Genomic DNA, 22,118 nt, shown 5'->3' with positions numbered 1-22,118 from the left:
TCTAGATAATTCCATTCTTGTTGTTCTTGTATTTTTGCTCAATTTAACATCTTGCTATTGGCATAGTCTGGGGATATGAACGGGGCATGGGAAATGAGATGGTAGTGAGTTGGACTCCCATTTGAGCAGATTATTTGAGTGGAATTATTTTCCTAAATATTTTCTGCAATCGTAAGGTGAGTATCAGGTAGTTCCATGGCGAATTCTCGGACTTATCTTGCCAAAAGACCATCTCGCTATCATCAGTTACACCGACACTAAATAATTGAATGATTGATATGGCATTGTTCAGTAACCTACAACATCATTTGCATGTAGTCAAACGATGGAGAATGTGAATTTTTATATTTTGTGTTGTCGAATAGATATATCTACATATTTTGACAAATGAAATGAGTCACCTAGACGTTCGCATGAATTGCATGCTATGCTGTTTTTCACCAAGTAAGTAAACCTATGATTTATTGCAAGTGAGATTGCTTCACTCTACTACTATTAATTACATCATGAAACATTGCTTGACAGGAAGTCCAAAATTACATAAGCATAAATCACTCTGAAAAACACACCTTGAAAGTGAGGTGAAAGCTGTAGGTTCCCGTATGTGTGTTGTATATTCAGTAGTCTTCTGTAAACAAAATGTTGTGCTAGGATACAGGGAACAGATTGCATTTCGTCCGTTTTCTGATATATTCATCACTGTCAGACTGTGACGGGAACCATTTCAAAATATTCCTGATATTTATTCTTTATGAAAGCCTTAGGCGAATGCTTCACCTCAATTTGATAAAAGTCCACACCTGTGGAGTAACGGTCAGCGCGTCTGGCTGCGAAACCAGGTGGCCCGGGTTCGAATCCCGGTCGGGGCAAGTTACCTGGTTGAGGTTTTTTCTGGGTTTCCCCTCAACCCAATGCGAGCAAATGCTGGGTAACTTTCGGTGCTGGACCCCGGACTCATTTCACCGGCATTATGACCTTCATATCATTCAGACGCTAAATAACCTAGATGTTGATACAGCGTCGTAAAATAATCCAATAAAATAAAAATTTGATAAATATTCGAAAACCAGAGTCGTTTTTGGATGTTTTTGTTTCCAGAGTACCATAGTCACAGATGAGAAGATTTCGTAATTTGGGCGTAGAATTAGTTGCGTTATATATTTTAATTCTTGGAGTACGCGTATGTGAACACTTAGAGTTCAATTTTAGCAGACACATTGCGAGCCATTGAACAAGGCAAGTATGATATTTCTCAAAATACGTAGAAATTATTTTTTCGTCGAAAATTTAAATTACTCAATTGCACGATGTATAACACAGTTGATGCCATCATCATTGCTAACAATACTTCCATGGCCAATGAACATAATAATAACATAAAAGCGAAAGCTGAAAGTAAAATAAACCTTACTTAACTGTTAATGCATTAGTCACATTCTTTCTTCCGACGTAGTAACTGCTGTCATTGTGTGAATACGAAAGAAGCTATTTGGTGTAGATTATTATAAACGATCATGTGTAACAAACCAGTATTGTTTTAACATTGATTCAAAGCTGATGATGTGTTTCTTTCGTTGCGTATGAACAGTATATTCTATTGGCTGCACGTTAATCACTCCCAGAAATATTTGTCTAGCATCAGACGATTCCACTTACGGAGAATGACTTCAGCCTAATACATACAGTGAGTCCTAACGTTGTCCCTTCGGTTTTTAAAATATCCTCCATGCGACCCAGAAGCTTCTGAGCAGCAAGCGCAGATGTGTTGTGACTCGCACACTTCAACAGTTTTCACGTCATATTTCCAAACATCTTTCTTCTGGATCTGATGCAAACAAGAATGCTGGCATTTTGCCATTGTCGAACATCTCAGAATTCGAAGTATCATCACTTTCTTAGATGCTGAATCACAAATTGTTAAACTTGACGAGTTGATTTCGTTCGTATTTTCTCCATGATTTGACAAATAATTATCATTGAGTTGCTTCGTTCATTCTATAACATACATCTTCTGATTATTTCTTGATCCTTTAACTTTTGCAATTTAAAAGTAGTTGAGTGAGTAAAACTCTGGAGTCAATATATTTATCCATTAAACATGAACTGTTATGAGATTCTCACGTCAAGAATTATTATATTCCACAAGTTGTAATGGTTTTTCGTCTTGTATATTTACTCTTTTTATAGTTAAGAGTTCAGACAACGTAAACAGCAGTGTTGTTTTACTAATGTGGAAATAAAGTTAACTTAAAATGTATACAAATACTTTGAAATTTCTTGTATATTAAACATATCTTCATGCACAGAGATGGGAGTATCGCAGCTGGATGAGGCAATTGCCCCTTCTGTGAAAAACAATAATGAAAACACTAAGTTGCATATTGATACTATTATTATTGTCAGTAGATTCTTTTGGTAATAGTTCTGTCAGTGACTGATATTTATTACCTATAACAAACAGAAACCCACCTGTGGTATGCGACAGATGTCCTGTGCTTAGTGTTGGGTGATGAGGTTGCGGTGGGCCAACCTAACGACCCCGTCGGTGCTTCTTCCGCGTTATGAAGACTCCCTGTAGAGTTAGTGCAGCTCACTCTTCTTGAGATCTTCCTCCGACTAGCTGGGGATGCTGGGGTCGGATTCGTTCCCACGTGCTTGTGCGATGTTGGTGGACTCAAGTTGGGTCCTTCGTCGCCGCTAGACTTGCTCTGTTGACGGGAGAGAATGCTAGATTTTCTGATTGGTTTTTGTTGCGTCGTATGTTTTCGAGCTGGTAACGGGGAAGATGGTCCACTAGGGGGCTGTGGTCGAGGGACCTCTAGTGTGTTGTCCGTCACATCGTCGTGACTGGAAGTATTAAGAGGTGAAGTGGCCCTAGCGCCAGAATGTTGTAACGGAGCTGTCTGAGTTGGGAATGTGTCGAGGCGTTCGGCTGGCATTTTGAAATATTGTAAGTTTCCAGATGAGGTTGCAACTGGCAATTGAAGAGTAGATGAGGACACATCGTTAGGAAGTTGTCCGCCACTTCCTGGGAAATTAGTGTTTGAATGTGGTGCAACAGCCTTAGGGTCGTGGAAGAAATCGGAATTAGTTGGTTGTCGAAATGATACATTTAAAGGACTGTTCGCAAAAACTGGCATCTGTGATGAAGTTGCCGTAATAGGGGCAGTGCCTGCATCGATTACTGCGATATTACCGGGTCGAGCGCTGAGTGCACTAGATGTGTTCATGTGAGGGTAGGGGCTACATACTCTCGTGTTGTTTGTTTTCTGTTGATATTCCGGTGTAATCGGTATTGCTGCGTCAGGTTGGTAGTTAGTTGCGTAAGGTGGAATTGTATGCTCAGGAAGAGAACAGATGTCTTGATATTGATTTGGATGATTCGAAATGTTCGTTACGAATGGGTTTACTGGCGCTGGTGAAACCGGTCTCGTTGGATAACTTGGAAATTGTAAGTTACCAGAAGAAGTTGGAAATGTTCCCACAAAGGGGTTACTCTGCACATGAGGAGAGGGTCCCGAATGCACATCTACAGAGTCGGTGGAATCATCTGTTGTACTAATCAGTTGAGCATTATGGCATTTGGATTTCCTATTTGGAAGCTTAGAGAAAATATTTGGAGTATAATTTCCTTGGATTTCAGAAGAAGCCTGGTTGTCCATTACATTCCCAATTTTCAAACAAATGTTTTCCTTTGGAAGCGAAGAATTTGTTGGTTCTTGGACTTTATTACTATTGGCTTCGGAAAATTCCGGTTTCACTTCCTCTACTTGCTTGGGCGAAGTTTCTGCAAAAGATATAGCTTTTTGGGGTGGTTCGATATCTAGATCTTCAGAACTGGCCAAATTCTCTGATGCAGATTTATCATCTGATGAAATTTTCAGGGGAGAAAATTTTGTTTCGTTAGTGTCAGATGTATCTATAATTGGTAAAGAAGTGTTATGTTGCTTTCTGTCACTTGCACTATCAAAAATGTTATCTAATGACCTGTTAGGCTTGAGATTTGGTTGCTTGAGGCGAACATTGAGCTGAGACCGAAATCTGTCAGCGGAAAACGTGCTGTCCAGGAACTTGGAGGGATTGTCAGCGATCTGTCTTTGAGTGATTGGTGCGGTTGCCGTCTGATTTGCGTCTGTGGCTCCAGAGATTCCTGCAGTAAAATGAGATAAATTAGTGGAGCTCGAATAGGCAAAAGTTTGAAATATAGAGTGAAACCTCTCATTTACGGACATGGAAGGGACGTAATAATCTGGTTTCTGGGAGGAAGGTTCACACAATCTAACTGTAATTTATGGCATGCATTTGTGTACCCTCACACTTCAAATAGAATTAATTTTTTTATTCTAATTACATCAAGAGCTTTGCAATTATTAACTATATAAAAACATAACAAAAGAGGAAAAACTTGCAATTTTATATTACAGTAAACAAAACAGTTTACAGTATTCGACTCGCGAATAATGTACATTATCTTATGACGATGTTCTATTAAAAATGTCGATGAGGCTAGTTTATAGGCTACAGTTTTATTTGCATCAACTATTTATGCTCAAAATTAACCTGCAGCTGATGTATTAATTAGAGCTTCAGCATCACTGTTAATAATAGCAAATCATTCCTCATTATTTTCACTTTCACCCCTCACTGTCACTACACTCATTGTTTGAAGTTAGTTCTCTTGCTCGTACATGCTTCATAATCTCACTAACGTCCAAAAATTGTTTCTCTACATCAACACTGCTATTGATCAAGCAAGGTGTATTCACTGTCTCTGATTCAGAAGCCTATAGATCGATTCATGCACTACTTCAGCGTCGTTATCTCGTAACTCGACTCCATTTCCATTAGTAAGAAATGCTGCTTTCAAGAAACAAGTCCGAATTGTGTCGTTGATATATTACCGTACAGTCCTCGAAACTAAATTTTCCGTTTTCGTAACGTACGATTAGGGTCCTGAAATCCAAGTTCTGACAGCAGTCAAGGGGCAAAGCAAACTTTAGAACTTTGAAAAAGCCACTCGTATTCGTAAACGAGAGTTGATTTTATAATTACTTCTATGTTATTTCAGTTGGGACATAATTCTTGAGGAGTGTTCGCATCTTTGAAGTGTTCATAGAAAGAGGTTTCACTCTATTCCAAATGTACTACAGAAGAAAATACAGTATATTCGAATTATTTTGATTACATTTCTGTCATAAATAACTTCTAATACATAAGTGTAATATTATGAATTTTATATATACCTTGATTTACTTTTGAAAGAGCGTCCTAATATTTTAAGAGGATACGGAATTGCCTTTTGTGACAATGTTAAATTAGATATTATATAAGGAATTTTTTTCTCAAAAACTGTTGAGAGTAAACAGCTGATCTTTTTACAACTCATGTACACATAACTTGACTTCGTGCTGAAGCAGTGAGTTTCTTTAATTTATTTCCTTATTTAGAAATAATTTTTTCCCCATTCGTATATTTCTTTCGATGATTTTCAGTACACTACTCCCTGTAAGTTCTACAAAATTTAACAAATTTGAAAACATTTTTGATACATATAAAACATCCAAATAAGCACTCTGTGAAAATTTCAGCTTTTTAGATTAAATAGAATCTGAGAAAAGGTTCCTTTATTTTGAAGAAATATACAGTTATGAAAAATGAGAGTTTGAAATACACACATATTACTCCCGCTCCTCAAAAAAAAGTATGGACATGGATAGTCTATAATTTTAGTGTAATGATATGTGATATGTGATTTTAAATAGGAAAAATCAAACACTAAATTGAAATGATAGTAAAAATTCATAACTTTCCGCTGAAAAGCCGTGAATTTTTTAAGAATGGGTGTTAAAATTAAAACTTGTATAACTTTTCTTAGAAAATTTAAAAATGAAGAAAGGATTTATGTATTGTTATATGTGATATTTCATTTAAAGAGGAAAAACCAAATAATAAATTCGAAAAAATTACATTTAAGTAATTTTTTTTCCAAAATCCCATTCTATTTGCCCCTTAAAACTTTAATTATTCTGTGAATGTAGATTTGTTTTCCCAAATCTGGTAGCTTCTGATGAACTGCCATTGCATCTGTAATGACAAGTCTATATTTTAAAAAATAAATTTGCATAAAATATGATAAAAATATGCTAACCTGTATTGCTTGGTACTGTTACGTCAGGTGGCTTCAATGTGCGAACTGTGACGTTGGAGCCTGCTATATTTATGGTAGGTGGCATATTTCCGATATTCGCATTCGCGGGCTTCAGTCTCACTAGTCTCTGGCCGGTGTCCACGCCCTTGTACAAATTTCTCTCCACACTTCCTGCAACAAAATTGAGCATTTTACAATATAAGTATTATGGTCCTGTGGAACACTGCTGTAACAGGAATGTTATAACTAAGAACATATTAAAAAAAAAATTTTTAGTATTTGCTGATTGTCGGCGTAACGTAAGGGGTTCGGCTACATATAAAATATGATACAGATTGTTTCAAAATTCAATACACAAATTGGAAGGGTTCATTTGAGAGTTCAAGGCAGACATTTTTGTCAAAACAAAATAGGGAGGCGACTCTTCATTATCCCAATACGTGGTGATGAAATACTGTAGTATTAGTAAAAATATATTAGAGAAAACATTCCATTTATCTGCAAAAGAAGCGCTTACAGCGATGTACCATGGATTGTCTCACTGTTTGCAACATGCCTGAAGTAACACGCGTTGTTCGTGCTACCAGCATGATATTGTGATTGAGAAAATGGAGGTAAATATCACCGCTGAGGCACAATATAGTAGCAAAATGGAGACAACCGTTGATACGAAAACAATCCTATCGACTCACTGATGACTGCAACAATGTTCAGCACAAGCATTGGTTGCTCACATTCAAACACTTCGCTGATAAATTGACCATTGCCTAACGGGGTAACGACTCTTCGCCGACCCTATGTTTTGTGATAGAAGATGTTCGCCTTGGCCTTCACAACTATCCCTAAATGTTTATATACTAATTTCTGAAACACTCTCTATAAATACAGAATAATTGCAACAAAATCACATAAACAAAGACAACATATTTCATAATATTTGAATATAAATAGACTATATTGGAAAGTGAGGTTAATTCCTGACTAGCATTTTCGGAAGAAAAATCTTTTTCTGGCATGAAACTAGGAAAAATATGACTGCACTCCAAAATTTGGCACTATTGGCGCTGAAGAAAAAAGTCTAAAAAATAAGAAATTAAAAGCATGTAGAAACTTCACAGTTCTTAAACTTAGGAAATTATAGACAGGCGGCCAACAGTTTTATTTTCATTCTTTCTTTCATCTACTACGCACAATAGATTGTAAGATCTCATTCCACTGTTTTAGTGGATGGTCCTAAAACTTTTTACTCTCATGGATCATTCAACATTCGGAAAGTTATTCTTTGAGAAGTCATTCTAAAGATATGAGATCGCCATTTGTTCTAGAATTTCATGAACTTTAAAAATTGTTTCAGTGAGAAATTATTCAGCATCCCATAAATTCCCAAAATTAAAACAATTATTATTTCTTCTAGATGTCAGCATTTTTCCTCTGCACAGTATAATTTAGTGTAGCCTGGTAGTTTTTCTTCTAAACTGCATTTAATTGGAACTAATTTGGTGTTCGTCAAGTTTACGTATGGTCATTGCATCAGTTCAATACATCCCATAGGAGACACGCTACATGCTACTCAAGTAACTGGTGTGAGAGACGGCCGTCTGGAATAGTGGGGGAGCCATATCTCACTAGATGGATTGGACGTAACGAACCCGATTCATGGCCGGTGCGTTCACCCGAATGACACTCTGTGACTTTCGGTTGTGAGGTCACATGAAGAGTACTATGTATTACCAATGTTACGCAATCCGGGAACACCTGTTGAATGAATTATGGATGTGGGAAATAGGATCCGGAATACGCCATACATCTTCAAACGTACAGATCGTCATAACTAGTCCTACGTTTGGTTACTTTGAATACAAGATAGGTGTACGTCGATCATACTATAGTCGCGACGCTGTTATTCCCGGCGTGACTCCTCCTCTTTGCTTACGTCTTAGGAAGTCAAGGGTCTATAAAGTCTAGGTAGGTAGTATCGTTCGCAATTTTTGTTCTTTCGTCGCCGAGCTATCATACGAGGAATCTATTTGCCACACCGTTAAACATTATCATGTCGTAGCTCCTATGATAATAAATCAAACGCACTGTAATTCAGCAAATAACTGAGCGGCAAATAACGTCTTCGTGTGCTTTCTGCGAACGTCAACGAAAGAGCCAAAATGACGGGCGATTATATTAAGTATTTATCGAGCCTGAAGAAATGGATACCATCTTCATCAGCGAATCACAAGACGCACACGTTTAAATGTAGCCGACCTGCAACGCGATTGGCTGCCGGAAATTAGAGCGACGGGACTATAGCTTCGCTTGGTTCAGAGAGGAATTTGTGTGTCAACAGTTCACGCTGCAGTGAAGTGCAGTAGTGTGTTTACATCTATTTATTTGTGTACATATGTGTAAGTCTGTGAAAAATAGGAATAACACTTATGTACAAATTGGATTTAATTACAGTAATAACGAAGTATTTATTAAAGGCAGCTTATATGCAATAAAATAAGTTTTACCAGGGATAGATGAAACTAAAAAATTCAGGAGCCAGTCCCCCCCCCCTTTTTTTCAAAAGTCAGTACATTTTGCCCACATATGCAGTGAGAAAATCATTCGAGCTAAGATAAAGATATTTTTACTGAAATGTATTGAACAATATTGAATATCTATACAGTCCAAACACATGCTCTCAAGACGCTCTGAGGTCTTCACTGAAGCTATGTAGTCACATCTTGAGATGAGCAACAAATGTAACAATATTATATAAAGCACATCCAAACTTTTTCCTACAACCACTTTTGTTAACAATGCAGAGGTTTCAATCGTAGTGACGTAAAAGAAATCCAAGTCAAATACTTTTGAACTCGATAAAAAAATTCAGGAGCCACATCAAAATGTTAGTTGCTGTGACTACCTAGCGCCCGGAATTTGTCTACTCCTGACTTTTACAATAAGTAAAACGCATGTGGATGCTTTAGATCTGATTAAAGTTTGAAATTAACGAATGAAGAGTCCACTGCAAGAATGATGGATGTCACTTTCATATCGAAATGAACCAAGTCTGTCAATGCATAGCTTAAGAGATATAGAATGTACATTGAGAGTTCTATGGCATTAACACTTATAGTCATTGTCCAGTAATGATCGGAAAATCACAGTTAACCTTTGAACGCTAAACATTTCAAACTTTCAATTGCTTCTCCTGAAAAATGTATTCCAAATGATATCCATCATTCTTGCAGTGGACTCTTCAAATGAAAATACTTAAGTGTCAGGACAAACTTGAAACAAAACAAATTATGAGTACGTGGTTTACGAGCCTCTACACATTACAATCAATGGTTGTAAGAGTTTTAAGTAGGCCTATTACAAATGAAAAGAAATTCTCCTTAATAAATTTTCTTCTTCCCTAATTAAGTGTTCGTTACCAAATTCTTCTATTACAGTAGTAATCTGGCGTTGTGGGGTGAAAGAGAAAGACTGATGGCCTTAACACCACCAGAATAAATACATTTATTATTATTATTATTATTATTGTTATTATTATTGTTAAGTCCACACCTGTGGAGTAACGGTCAGCGCGTCTGGCCGCGAAACCAGGTGGCCCGGGTTCGATTCCCGGTCGGAGCAAGTTACTTGGTTGAGGCTTTTTCCGAGGTTTTCCCTAAACCCAAGATGAGCAAATGCTGGGTAACTTTCGGTGCTGGACCCCGGACTCATTTCACCGGCATTATCACCGCCATTTCATTCAGACGCTAAATAACGTGAGATGTTGATACAGAGACGTAAAATAACCCAATAAAATGAAAATAAAATATTATTATTAAACTAAAAGCCCCTAACTTTATTTTACTTGCGTATGTTCACCGAAGAGCGGACCTGAACTGTATAAGTGGGGTTAGATGCTGCCGAGCTACCCTCTATACATACTTCACAGACCCAGAAACAAAATTTGGACATCTTAATTTTACTAAGTTCCAGATACAGCGCATTGCGGATGTCTAAATGTATGCTATTTGTGTATAATCTTGCGAAGCTTGTTGCCTATAATTCAGTGTTGCCATACCTATTGATTAAACAGGAGATTTCTTGTTTTCCATTGAATCTACTGCTCTACTTTTTTGCCAAAAGTCCGAATTTCTCCTTCGTTTTTGGCATGCTGCAGTCACCTTGTTCTATGCCCGGATTTTAAATTTATTACATATTATATTATGTCACCATGTCTTACTTTTCCATCTTATACACAAGTCAAACGATGTTTTCATTTGTCTCCCCAACGAGCTAGAAGTAAGAATGAGCGTATTCCGAATCTCACCGGTGAGCAATCCGATGGCATCACGGTGTTCCGAATTCCATCGATGACGTCATTGATGCTCCACCGGTATCGCACCGGTGCCATCAGCTTGCAGAGGTGGTGGCAGTCTCCATCAGCCGCAATCAGTGAATCTGATTGGTTCTTGTATGGGACGGGAATTAGCAGACGAATGACATCGTGCACTGTTGTGTCATGGCGGTGTGTTCTGTTGTATTGTTTGTAATCAGCACAACGTAAAAACAATGCGTTAATGGCTCATGAGCGAACATGTCAACGGACCAGTCATTACTACCGTTCAAGAAATAAGTTGCTTATGATCTCTTTTCTTTGAACGAGATGGCAGTGCGGAAATTTCGCAAAATTTTGCTAGCGTAGCACAGATAACAACTTACACAGTCGCCATGACAGCCATCGATCCTTCCAGCAGTTTTGTTCCTATTCCGCTGCAGCGTGACGTCATTGTTGTCCACCGGTCCGGTGAGATTCGGAATACGCTGAAAATTCTTCTAGCTCGTTGTGTCTCCCTGCTCATAACCCGTCGTCACAATGATGCTTAAAGAGCAAGAACACGTGAAACAGTGAGAGAGTGAAGTGTAGGTAATGGTATTTTTGTGTTACATTTCGTGCACAGTGATCTTTTAAAATGATTGAAAGTGTCCCAGCAAGAAAGAAGAGTAAATACTTCTTCGCAGAATTATAAATCAGAGTGGGAAAATTATGAACAGTTTAAATGGTAGTTATGCAAAAACAGGAAAAGGGATCGTTTTTCGTCTGTTATAATCGCAGCTAATGCAGTACTGTCTTTAATATCATCTTTAAAATAAATCTTGTTCTATCTAAAATCGTTTGTCAATATACAAAAAACGCCTGATTAATACATTTTAATGCGAAACATTGTCAATGAGACATTACTGCGTAAAAACAAAATTGCATGACTTATTTACATACGCTGAATAAAGATGAAGTAGTAATATTTAGCAAAATTGTTCAATTTCATTGGTTAGGGATGTGCTATGTAGTAATAAAACAGTATCATCTTTCTTACAGTATACACTGTTTTGTAATTCATATTATAATAAGAAGAGAAAATTCATGTTTAATTACTCTACTGTAATCTCCTGTTTTTTCGATGGTTTTCTCCTGATTTTCGTGAGTAGGTCGTGGCAACACTGGCCTACATAGAAGAGGACTGCTACCAAGACTCGGCCCATTTTTTACTTTCGCATCTGTACCTAAACTTGCGGGTTGCTTGCAGATTCTAAGTAATCAAACGCAGGACTCTAGTCATAACGCAAGAGAGCTCGATTGTGCAGCGAATGTGTTGGTGAACACTTCCAATATCCCCTGTGAATTGCAATATGCCACTGTCCGTTTAAATAACATACCATGTGAAATACCAAATTGTCGTTATTCTGATTTTCCACCGTCATTAGCGTAGTAATGCAGCGGCTCCGGCTATATGTATATAATATGAAATCATTTGTTTGTTTTGTAGTGTAGAATACTGTTTACCACTTTAATGTACATAATTTCCGATCAATCTGTGTATTACATCATTGTTAAACCCCCTTTTCACTTGGGAATTACACGTTTTGCATTCGGGCTGCAGATTTATGTTTATTCAGTTTCCACGCGTTAAAAGAACTGTAAGATCAGTTGATTATTATGGTAAATATGGACAAGGTCCTATTCAAAAGTTATGACAATAGGTTTTACGAGAATAAAATACTCTAGACGTAGTCTGGAGACATAACTTTTGACTATTACAACATATTCCCAAAGAGAACATCATTTGTTTGGTGGTACGGAAAGAAAGGGAATTGTTCAAAGCATCAGAACTGCGTCACTGCTGTCAAGACGCTGAGAAGAATGTTTATGAAGTTGTAACAACGCTATTGAATAGAAACAGAAGTGGCACGTGGTCTCAATATATGAGACTGTTGGCAAGACTTGTGGAAAAATGTGGCAATAACGTACTGTCCTATTACACAGTTTGGATATTGAGTGAACTCTTTTCGTCAAAGTTGAGAAAATTCAGAGGATAATCATGGTGCTGGACGTTGCATCATCTCAGAGGAAAGTGCATCTCGTGCAGTCGTTTCTCCATGTTGACAGGCAGTGGACAACGCGCCAATTGGCACGTGGATTTATAATTAATGAGATCACCGTGCGACTCATTTTGGATGGTGTTTTCTGCATCAAAAACATCTCAGCAAGATTGGTTCCGCATCATCTTACGGAACAGGAGAAGTAGCACAGAGATGCTGTAACAAATCTTCATTTGGAGCGGTATCAAATTCAGCGTGATGAACATGTTCATCAAATCATTGCCATAGACGAAACATGGACCCGGCCTTAGAAGTCGGATTTTAAGAGTCGTTAAAATGAATGGCGGTATGAAGGTTGAATGCTTAATATAGGCAAGTGTTGTCACGACACGGGTAGTATGAAATTTCATGATGCATTTCTTGAGGGACAAACTGTGAATGTCTAGTATTACAGGGGCCTTCTGCTGACTCAACTTCGTTCACGAATAAGAAAATAGCCTTACTTCATTAGATATACAGGTAATCCATTGCTTCTTATTGACGACAGTGATCGCTGTCAAGTACCCCAACCAGTGAAATAACTTTTGGCGAGGTGGTAGAGGGGAAGAGAAAGCCTGATGGTCTTATCTCTACCAGGTTAAATAAATAGATGGATGGATGGGTGGATGGGTGGGTGGATGGATGGATGGATTGATGGATCGATAGATGGATGGATGGATGGATGGATAGAAAGATAGATGGATGGATGGATGGATGGATGGATAGATAGATAGATAGATAGATAGATTAATAGATAGATAGATAGATAGATAGATAGATAGATAGATAGATAGATAGATAGATAGATAGATAGATAGATAGATAGATAGATAGATAGATAGATAGATAGATAGATAGATAGATAGATAGATAGATAGATAGATAGATAGATAGATAGATAGATAGATAGATAGATAGATAGATAGATAGATAGATAGATAGATAGATAGATAGATAGATAGATAGATAGATAGATAGATAGATAGATAGATAGATAGATAGATAGATAGATAGATAGATAGATAGATAGATAGATAGATAGATAGATAGATAGATAGATAGATAGATAGATAGATAGATAGATAGATAGATTAATAAATAGATAGATAGATAGATTAATAAATAGATAGATAGATAGATTAATAAATAGATAGATAGATAGATTAATAAATAGATAGATAGATAGATAGATTAATAAATAGATAGATAGATAGATTAATAAATAGATAGATAGATAGATTAATAAATAGATAGATAGATAGATTAATAAATAGATAGATAGATAGATTAATAAATAGATAGATAGATAGATTAATAAATAGATAGATAGATTAATAAATAGATAGATAGATTAATAAATAGATAGATATATAGATTAATAAATAGATAAATAAATAAATAAATTAAGAAACTCTGCTACTTCCGTCTTACTTCTTAGACGTGAGTCCTTGAGATTACAACTTCTTTCATTAAATGAAGTAAACACTGCAAGAATAAATGTTTAGTTGCCTGACTGAGGTACTCTGCGTCATAGGGCAGTTCATCGTTAAATACAAATGGCACAGCTGATGCTATCCATCATCTCCTCAGATGAACATTATTCACATGGCTGGTGAATATATTGAGGAATACTAGTAATAATAATAATAATAATAATAATAATAATAATAATAATAATAATAATATTATCATTATTATTATTATTATTATTATTATTATTATTATTATTATTATTATTATTATTATTATTATTATTATTCAGAGCCTTTACACAGAAACAAAAATACAAATATCAAGTGGCACAAGAAGAAGTAAAGAAAACATTTTAACAAACCTAGGAGTAAGACAAGGGTGTCCGCTGTCGCCCGCATTGTTTAATTTATATATTGACCAAGTCACACAAGACTGGATAGAATCAACAAAGAAATTGTACAAAACAGTTTAAACAACTCTTTTATTTGCAGATTATCAATTGGTAATAGCTGCTTCAGAGGATGGTCTTCAGAAACTAATATATGAATTACAAATCACAGCCTCAAACTATAATTTAACAATATCTCCGACAAAAACAAAAATTTTAGCTTTCCAAGGGAAAACACAGGTACGATGTAAAATTTTAATTAACGACAATATAGTAGAGCAAGTAAGAGATTTTAAATACCTGGGCTGTGAAATTGGAAACACAAGAGAATTAGATCAACAAAGAAAATTACAAAATTTTAATCAAATATGTGCAACGATTAAAAGAACCCTATTAAACAAAACAAGGAAAGAAACCATTTTGAAGTTTTACAAAGTCTTGGCAGTCCCATCTCTCTTGTATGGCTCAGAATGCTGGACCCTAACAGAAAAACAAAAGCACAAAATAGAAGTATCAGAAATGAGATTTTTGAGATCGGTAGCTGGATACAAAAGAACAGACAGACAATATAATGAAACGATAAGAGACGAACTGAATATATTCAACTTAAACAATAAAATAAAAGAATACCAAGAAAAATACTATGAACACGTACAAGGAATGCCAGAATACCGTATCCCTAAAAAGATTCTAGAGTACAAACCCAAAGGTAAGAGAGACAGAGGAAGACCTACGAAGAGATGGAGAGAGCAATTTCTTTGAGATGACGGAACAGGTCGAAAGGTCTAATCCCTGATGATGATGATGATGATGATGATGATGATGATGATGATGATGGTAAAATTTTATTACAAAATAATGCTTTGTGTTTAAAATATAAGTAACGCCACTAGATTTCAGATATATACATAGCAAGCAATTTAAAAATCCCGAAACATTTCTCGGCTGGTCGGAGGGCCGTGCCCCATGCAATCGCTGGCATTCTCTCCATGAAAGCGCGGCGCTCTTCCCGCCTGCAGTAAGTCGTGAATGAGATTTTATCGGAATAAGCGAGTGATATTTCATTAGAAACTACCGTACTTTTGTGCAGTGGTGAGATATTCACTGAGTCGTTGAATATTAATCTTGAGGACGTACATCAAGTGCAGGAATGGGATTTTCTAGGACTACGTTTCAAATCAGCTACTTTATTAAGTTTAATACCGATTTTCGTGTTAGAACTGGGATGCTAGGAAATTTTTCTTGTCTTGCTCTGTCACACAACTTCATATAATTGTACTTGCACCTCTAGAACGAGAAGTAGACGGATATACAGGAAAGAAATGTAAAATTTTGTGTAGACAAGGAATTCGCAAATTTCCATAAGAAAATAATGTTTCATTTTTATTGAGAGAGAGGCACTAATTATTGGATTAGCTAGTGCTTCTAGAAGATATGATTTGGTAAGTATGCTGGTGCAAAATGTGAAAGATGGACAATACATTAGATTATTTTTACCATCTAATGAAGCTAAAATTGAAAGGGAATTTCTTGTAACATGCGGTGACATTAGTGGTGTCAATACTTTAAAAAGTTTCCGAAAATACAGGGTGTTAAGAGTATACATGCAAATATTTTGATATTTGTTAAAGAAAAAGGTTGTAAAACAACGCCCTATTTACTTTTTGACTTTTCCTAATAGCTTGTTTTTTTAATTTGTCACAATTTATAGCCGGATGTGTTATGAAAGATCGCACTATGAAACGCCTGTCAGTTTGGATTATACGCACGTTTTCCGATCACATGTACTTCAGTATAAACACTTCCTCTCACTCAGTAAAAGGTCAGTGACTTTACAGGAGCCTCACTCATCAATATTTGACGTAATGTAAGGATTTACTGATGCTGAATTAGCCGATATTCATTTATTGTGCGGAACAGCAAGAAAATCTGCAAACGCGACAAGGAAGGTCAGTTCGCTACGATTTCCTAATCGTGGGATTCCTAATAGAGTAAAGCTCGTTGCAGTGTACAAAAGACTACGGGATACAGGACCTCTTTGTCCTCGGATCGAGGATCGTAGATCGTTACGTGACACAATATTTCTAGAAAAAATTCTGTACTAATTAGGGAAATATTTAGTTTTGTTAACAGTAAATTTCGAAATTATTTTATTTCGTAAGTTCCTTTATTTCAATAACAATTTTTAAATGAGAATTTATTTTAATCTTTCGCGACAGAAGTTAATGCAAATCGTATATAAAGCCTTTTTCAGTTTGTGATGAAAGAGTATGATGAAAGAGTAATGGAACGGAGAAAGATTCTCTCCGGCGCCGGGATTTGAACCCGGGTTTTCAGCTCTACGTGCTGATGCTTTATCCACTAAGCCACGCCGGATACAACCCCGACGCCGGTTAGAATCGTCTCAGATTAAGCTCCATCTCTTGGGTTCCCTCTAGTGGCCGCCCTCTGCACTACGTCATAGATGTCTATGAACGCAGGACCGAAGTCCATACATGTGTAGAGGTGCACTCGAATGAGTGACTGGTTGGCCGGGATCCGACGGTATAGGCGCCGTCTTAAATCACAAAGTGATTTATTACGCATATCATATATGTTTTATATATTTTGATGTACCGAAGTACATATGATATTTCCATGCAGATATTCTGCGTCATCATATGATGAAAGATTTTTTCAGTTTGTTAGTTTAGATTACATTTTACTTGACAATGCTTTTATTTTATTGCATCCACCAACTTTACGAGAATAAAAACATAGACTGCGTTTGAAATTCGAAAGTATTACAGTACAAATAAATAATTTAATTTCATGTGTTTATGTCCATATATTGTGGGTCCCTATCACCACGGCATGGCTCGTCCTCAGGTTGCGGATCGAGGAGACGGCCTCCAGATATGGAGGGTAGCTGTGAATATATTGAATAAGCAGTCGCGGACAGCCGATGTGGGGTGGTCCTACAGCTTGGGGGTTGGGCGAAGGGCTAACAACCCATCACCGTAAAAAAAAAGCTTGTTACGAATCCTTCAAATAAGCCTCGGAATGAGACTGATCCTCTGGCACGACCACAGCAAAGGAATAAGGTTTTGAGCATGTAGCACGTATGAGCGAATCCAAAAATGCATATAGAGTGTTAGTTGGGAGGCCGGAGGGAAAAAGACCTTTAGGGAGGCCGAGACGTAGATGGGAAGATAATATTAAAATGGATTTGAGGGAGGTGGGACATGATGATAGAGAATGGATTAATCTTGCTCAGGATAGGAACCAATGGCGGGGTTATGTGAGGGCGGCAATAAACCTCCGGGTTCCTTGAAAGCCAGTAAGTAAGTAAGTATGTAAGTAAGTGTTTATGTAAAAAGTTATTAGAAAACGTGTTTGTGTTTGGACACATGTTAAATTATTTGGTTACCTGTTACAGTACAAGGACATTTAAGATAAGCCTGAACTATAGAATACTTCCATAACTCAGCATAACTATCCAGGCGTTCTTAGGGAAAGTATTAACGAACCTAAAGCTACGTATTTCTTCGTGTCTAAAAGGAACTTCGCAAATGAGATTTTTTTACATAATGTGGTTTAGCATACTGTATCCGATCCCCTATAAAATTGTTTTCACGTCTCCTAACCCCCTGCATGTTCAGTTTCGCCCAAAGGAGTTTCATTGTCAAGGTTTTTTTTGTTGACTACAGGAACGGTAAATATATTAGACTTTCTGTTGGTGTCAACACGTTTGCGAAAATACTCATTAATATTGTTGAATTTCTGAAGCTGACGAATTCTCATGAATGAACTGGGTACTAATTCAGAAGTTGCTCTGCATATTTTTTTCTCCAATTCAAGACCTGATCTACAAACAGACATCATACTGTTCCAGAAGGTTATGTTTGTACATCTTTAGCAAACAGAAACAAAATAGCTTCGGATATCCTTGGTCAAAAGGGATGCGTTGATGTTGTTAATCGAGCATTTGATATTATAAGAGGAAGTTCTTCACAAAATTTAACATCTGATCATAATTCTGCACTGCTCGGGAAAAGTGACACAAGTCAGTTTCCACAAATCTTTTTTGATAATTTATTGACAACTTACGGAACATCTGCTCGCTTGGAAAAAAAAAAATATACATAGGGGAGAGTCGGGTAGTATCGGACATCGGGTAGTATCGGACAGTGCGTTTCTTTCATCTACCACCATATGGTAGTACCTGAATGACATGGTTACGTTTCTCTATGCGACATCACAGAAATGCAACCATGTCAATCAGGTACTATCATCGTGCGGTAGATGAAAGAAACTCACTGTCCGATATTACCCGATGTCCGATACTACCCGACTCTCCCCTAAGTATTTCTCCCAATACAATAATTCATACAGAAAAAAATCAAATCGACATAAACCAGTGTAAGTTGTCAATAAATTATCAAAAAAGGTTTGTGGAAACAGACTTATGTCACTTTTCCCAAGCACTGCAGATTTTATCTACATACTGTAAATGTGAGGAATGTGTGATAAATGTAAATACCAGTACTAACGAGTTGATTGCCGCTCTATCGTTACCATGGTGAAATAAGTGTGAATGTTTAGGTATTGTTAAACCATCGTGGATAAAATTTATACGGATCCAAATTAAGATTTGCATAGCTGAACTTTACAGTGACATTATATGTGGTAGGGTTACCATGAGAAGAAATTCTATAGGAGGACATGGAATCTAAAATAAGAGGACATTGCTGAAAAAAAGGAGAATTTTTTAAAAGTTAGTAAGAACAAAATTAAAGATAAAAACAATGGCTCACCTTAGTCAGTTTTCTCACTAGTTGCTGGAGCAGTATTACATCTGTACCCTACTTATCGGTGGAGCCCACTTTGTGCACAAGAGCCTGAAGAGACAAACTTATATCTCGTAACAAATAACTATGGAACTGTTCACAGGACATGACCTTGAAATTATATTTCACCATGATGATACCTCTGACTGTCTCCGTTAGCATGCGATTTCGTTCTTTTTTCCATTTAGCAGATATTAAGGAAAATACTCTCTCAGCACTTCCATTGTGACTTGAGATAAATAAATAGAATTGACATATTTTAAGAGTTCTGAGAAAGTTTCAGTGCCCGCAGAACTATTGGAATTGAAGAATTTGCACCATTGTTTATCTAAACTTAAATCTTTGTAAAAATTAACTTGATTGGCATATCTGTACATTGCAGAATAAAATTGATAAAACAGCTTAGATTCATGAATAGTGACTTTTTAGAGTGTAAGAATCCAATGCACGTCAATAGATCATCATATTGAATGTTTTGTTGTGATCTAATTTAAACCATTGAAAACAGTTAAGTTCTTTCGTAGGTTTTCACCATTTGTTTAGATATTCCGTGCATAATATCGCACATTATTCAATATTCATATTAATTCTAGTTGAAATGCGAAATGCCGGATATTTCAAATTAATTTAGAATGCCTGCCGGACAGGATAAAATAATTAGAAAAGGGGACATGTCCTTTTCCCGGACGGATGGTAACCCTAAAATGTGGTGACGTTGAAAATATATGTTTTTAATTCAATTTTAAAAATTACGGCGTAAAGCTGAGATGAAAAAGCATGTGAACTTTAGAAAAATGAGAAAAAAATATTCTCCTGCAAGGACGGTATGGTGAAGGTTTTGGATACGCCTGTAATTCATCAACGTTCGAAAAGTGATATTACGTATTATACTTACTTACTGGCTTTTAAGGAATCCGGAGGTTCATTGCCGCCCTCACATAAGCCCGCCATTGGTCCCTATCCTGAGCAAGATTAATCCATTCTCTATCATCATATCCCACCTCCCTCAAATCCATTTTAATATTATCTTCCCATCTTCGTCTCGGCCTTCCTAAAGGTATTTTTCCCTCCGGCCTCCCAACTAACACTCTATATGCATTTCTGGATTCGCCCATACGTTCTACATGCCCTGCTCATATCAAACGTCTGGATGTAATGTTCCTTTATGTTAGGTAAAGAATACAATGCGTGTAGTTCTATGTTGTGTAACTTTCTCCATTCTCCTGTGACTTCATCCCTCTTAGCCCCAAATATTTTCCTAAGCACCTTATTCTCAAACACACTTAACCTATGTTCCTCTCTCAAAGTGAGAGTTCAAGTTTCACAACCATAAAGAACAACCGGTAATATAACTGTTTTATAAATTCTAACTTTTAGATTTTTTGACAGCAGACTAGGTGATAATAGCTTCTCAACCGAATAATAACAGGCATTTCCCATATTTATTCTGTATTTAATTTCCTCCCGAGTATCATTTACATTTCTTACTGTTGCTTTCAGATATTTGAACTTCTCCACCTCTTTAAAAGATAAATTTCCAATTTTTATATTTCCATTTCGTACACTATTCTCGTCACGAGACATAAACATATACTTTGTCTTTTCGGGATTTACTTCCAAACCTATCTCTTTACATGCTTCCAGTAAAATTCCCGTGTTTTCCCTAATCGTTTGTAGATTTTCTCCTAACATATTCACGTCATCCTCATAAACAAGCAGCTGATGTAACCCGTTCAATTCCAAACCCTCTCTGTTATCCTGGACTTTCCTAATGGCATACTCTAGAGCAAAGTTAAAAGTAAAGATGATAGTGCATCTCCTTGCTTTAGCCCACAGTGAATTGGAAACGCATCTGACAGAAACTGGTCTATACGGTCTCTGCTGTATGTTTCACTGAGACGCATTTTAATTAATCGAATTAGTTTCTTGGGAATACCAAATTCAATAAGAATATCTTATAAAACTTCTCTCTTACGTATTATAGCTGAAAGAAATAAGAAAGCGATGTTAATGAGTTCAGCACTGAATATTCAAACGGATAAGATTTCAGTAGTTCCCTCCTGCCAGCCAGCGTTAAAGATTACCGTTACAAAGCTGTTGAAAATAAGTGTTAAGAATCCTCTTTTTCAAACATTTAGTGTCGTATAAACTGCAATTACGCAACTCAGAATATAGCTGTTGCAGTACCGGTATTTATAAAGTGAAATGTGAGAATACAGTGGTATGAAGCCGGCCGATCGCTTTGGAGGAATGTGTATACTTTACCGAAGCAAGTACACGTCATCTCCATGCTTGTACTTTGTTCATGCATGTGGTCAACCGCCTCGAGTGCATGAAGTAAGCATCCACTATAGAACGAAGTTTAAGTGCAATGTGCTGTTCATATACAGGGTGTTTATACTTATGTGGGAAGTAACTGGGGTGTGGCTAGTAGAACTCAAAGCAACACAAAACATGTACTTACTTACTTACTGGCTTCTAAGGAACCCGGAGGTTCATTGCCGCCCTCACATAAGCCCGCCATTGGTCCCTATCCTGAGCAAGATTGATCCAGTCTCTATCATCATATCCCACCTCCCTCAAATCCATTTTAATATTATCCTCCCATCTACGTCTCGGCCTTCCCAAAGGTCTTTTTCCCTCCAGCCTCCCAACTAACACTCTATATGCATTTCTGTATTCGCCCATACGTGCTACATGTCCTGCCCATCTCAAACGTCTGGATTTAATGTTCCTAATTATGTCAGGTGAAGAATACACAAAACATGTACAGGGACATCATTTTATTTTTACTAACATTTCCTATATTAACTTGGCTATACCTTTGGATCAATGATTGAGAACCGGAAAGACTGTTTGCTACCCCTTTCCACGACTGGAATTCGATGAT

At 36.8% G+C, this 22,118-nt stretch overlaps 1 protein-coding gene across 4 annotated transcripts in view; it reads right to left on the bottom strand.

Moving 5' to 3' along the window:
- Window positions 1–22,118, bottom strand: part of LOC138708117 (mucin-4-like) — a 203,161-nt gene that overhangs the window by 4,488 nt on the left and 176,555 nt on the right. For all 4 annotated transcript variants that reach the window (XM_069838321.1, XM_069838322.1, XM_069838323.1 and 1 more), the window contains 2 exons: window positions 6,149–6,319; window positions 2,470–4,150 (listed from right to left, as the gene is read on the bottom strand). In XM_069838321.1, coding sequence (XP_069694422.1) covers window positions 2,470–4,150; window positions 6,149–6,319 — 1,852 coding nt within the window. The remainder of the gene's footprint in view (window positions 1–2,469; window positions 4,151–6,148; window positions 6,320–22,118) is intronic.

Source organism: Periplaneta americana, chromosome 10, assembly GCF_040183065.1.
Source record: "Periplaneta americana isolate PAMFEO1 chromosome 10, P.americana_PAMFEO1_priV1, whole genome shotgun sequence".
NCBI lineage: Eukaryota > Metazoa > Arthropoda > Insecta > Blattodea > Blattidae > Periplaneta > Periplaneta americana.
This window is presented reverse-complemented; position numbering and strand designations above follow the sequence as displayed.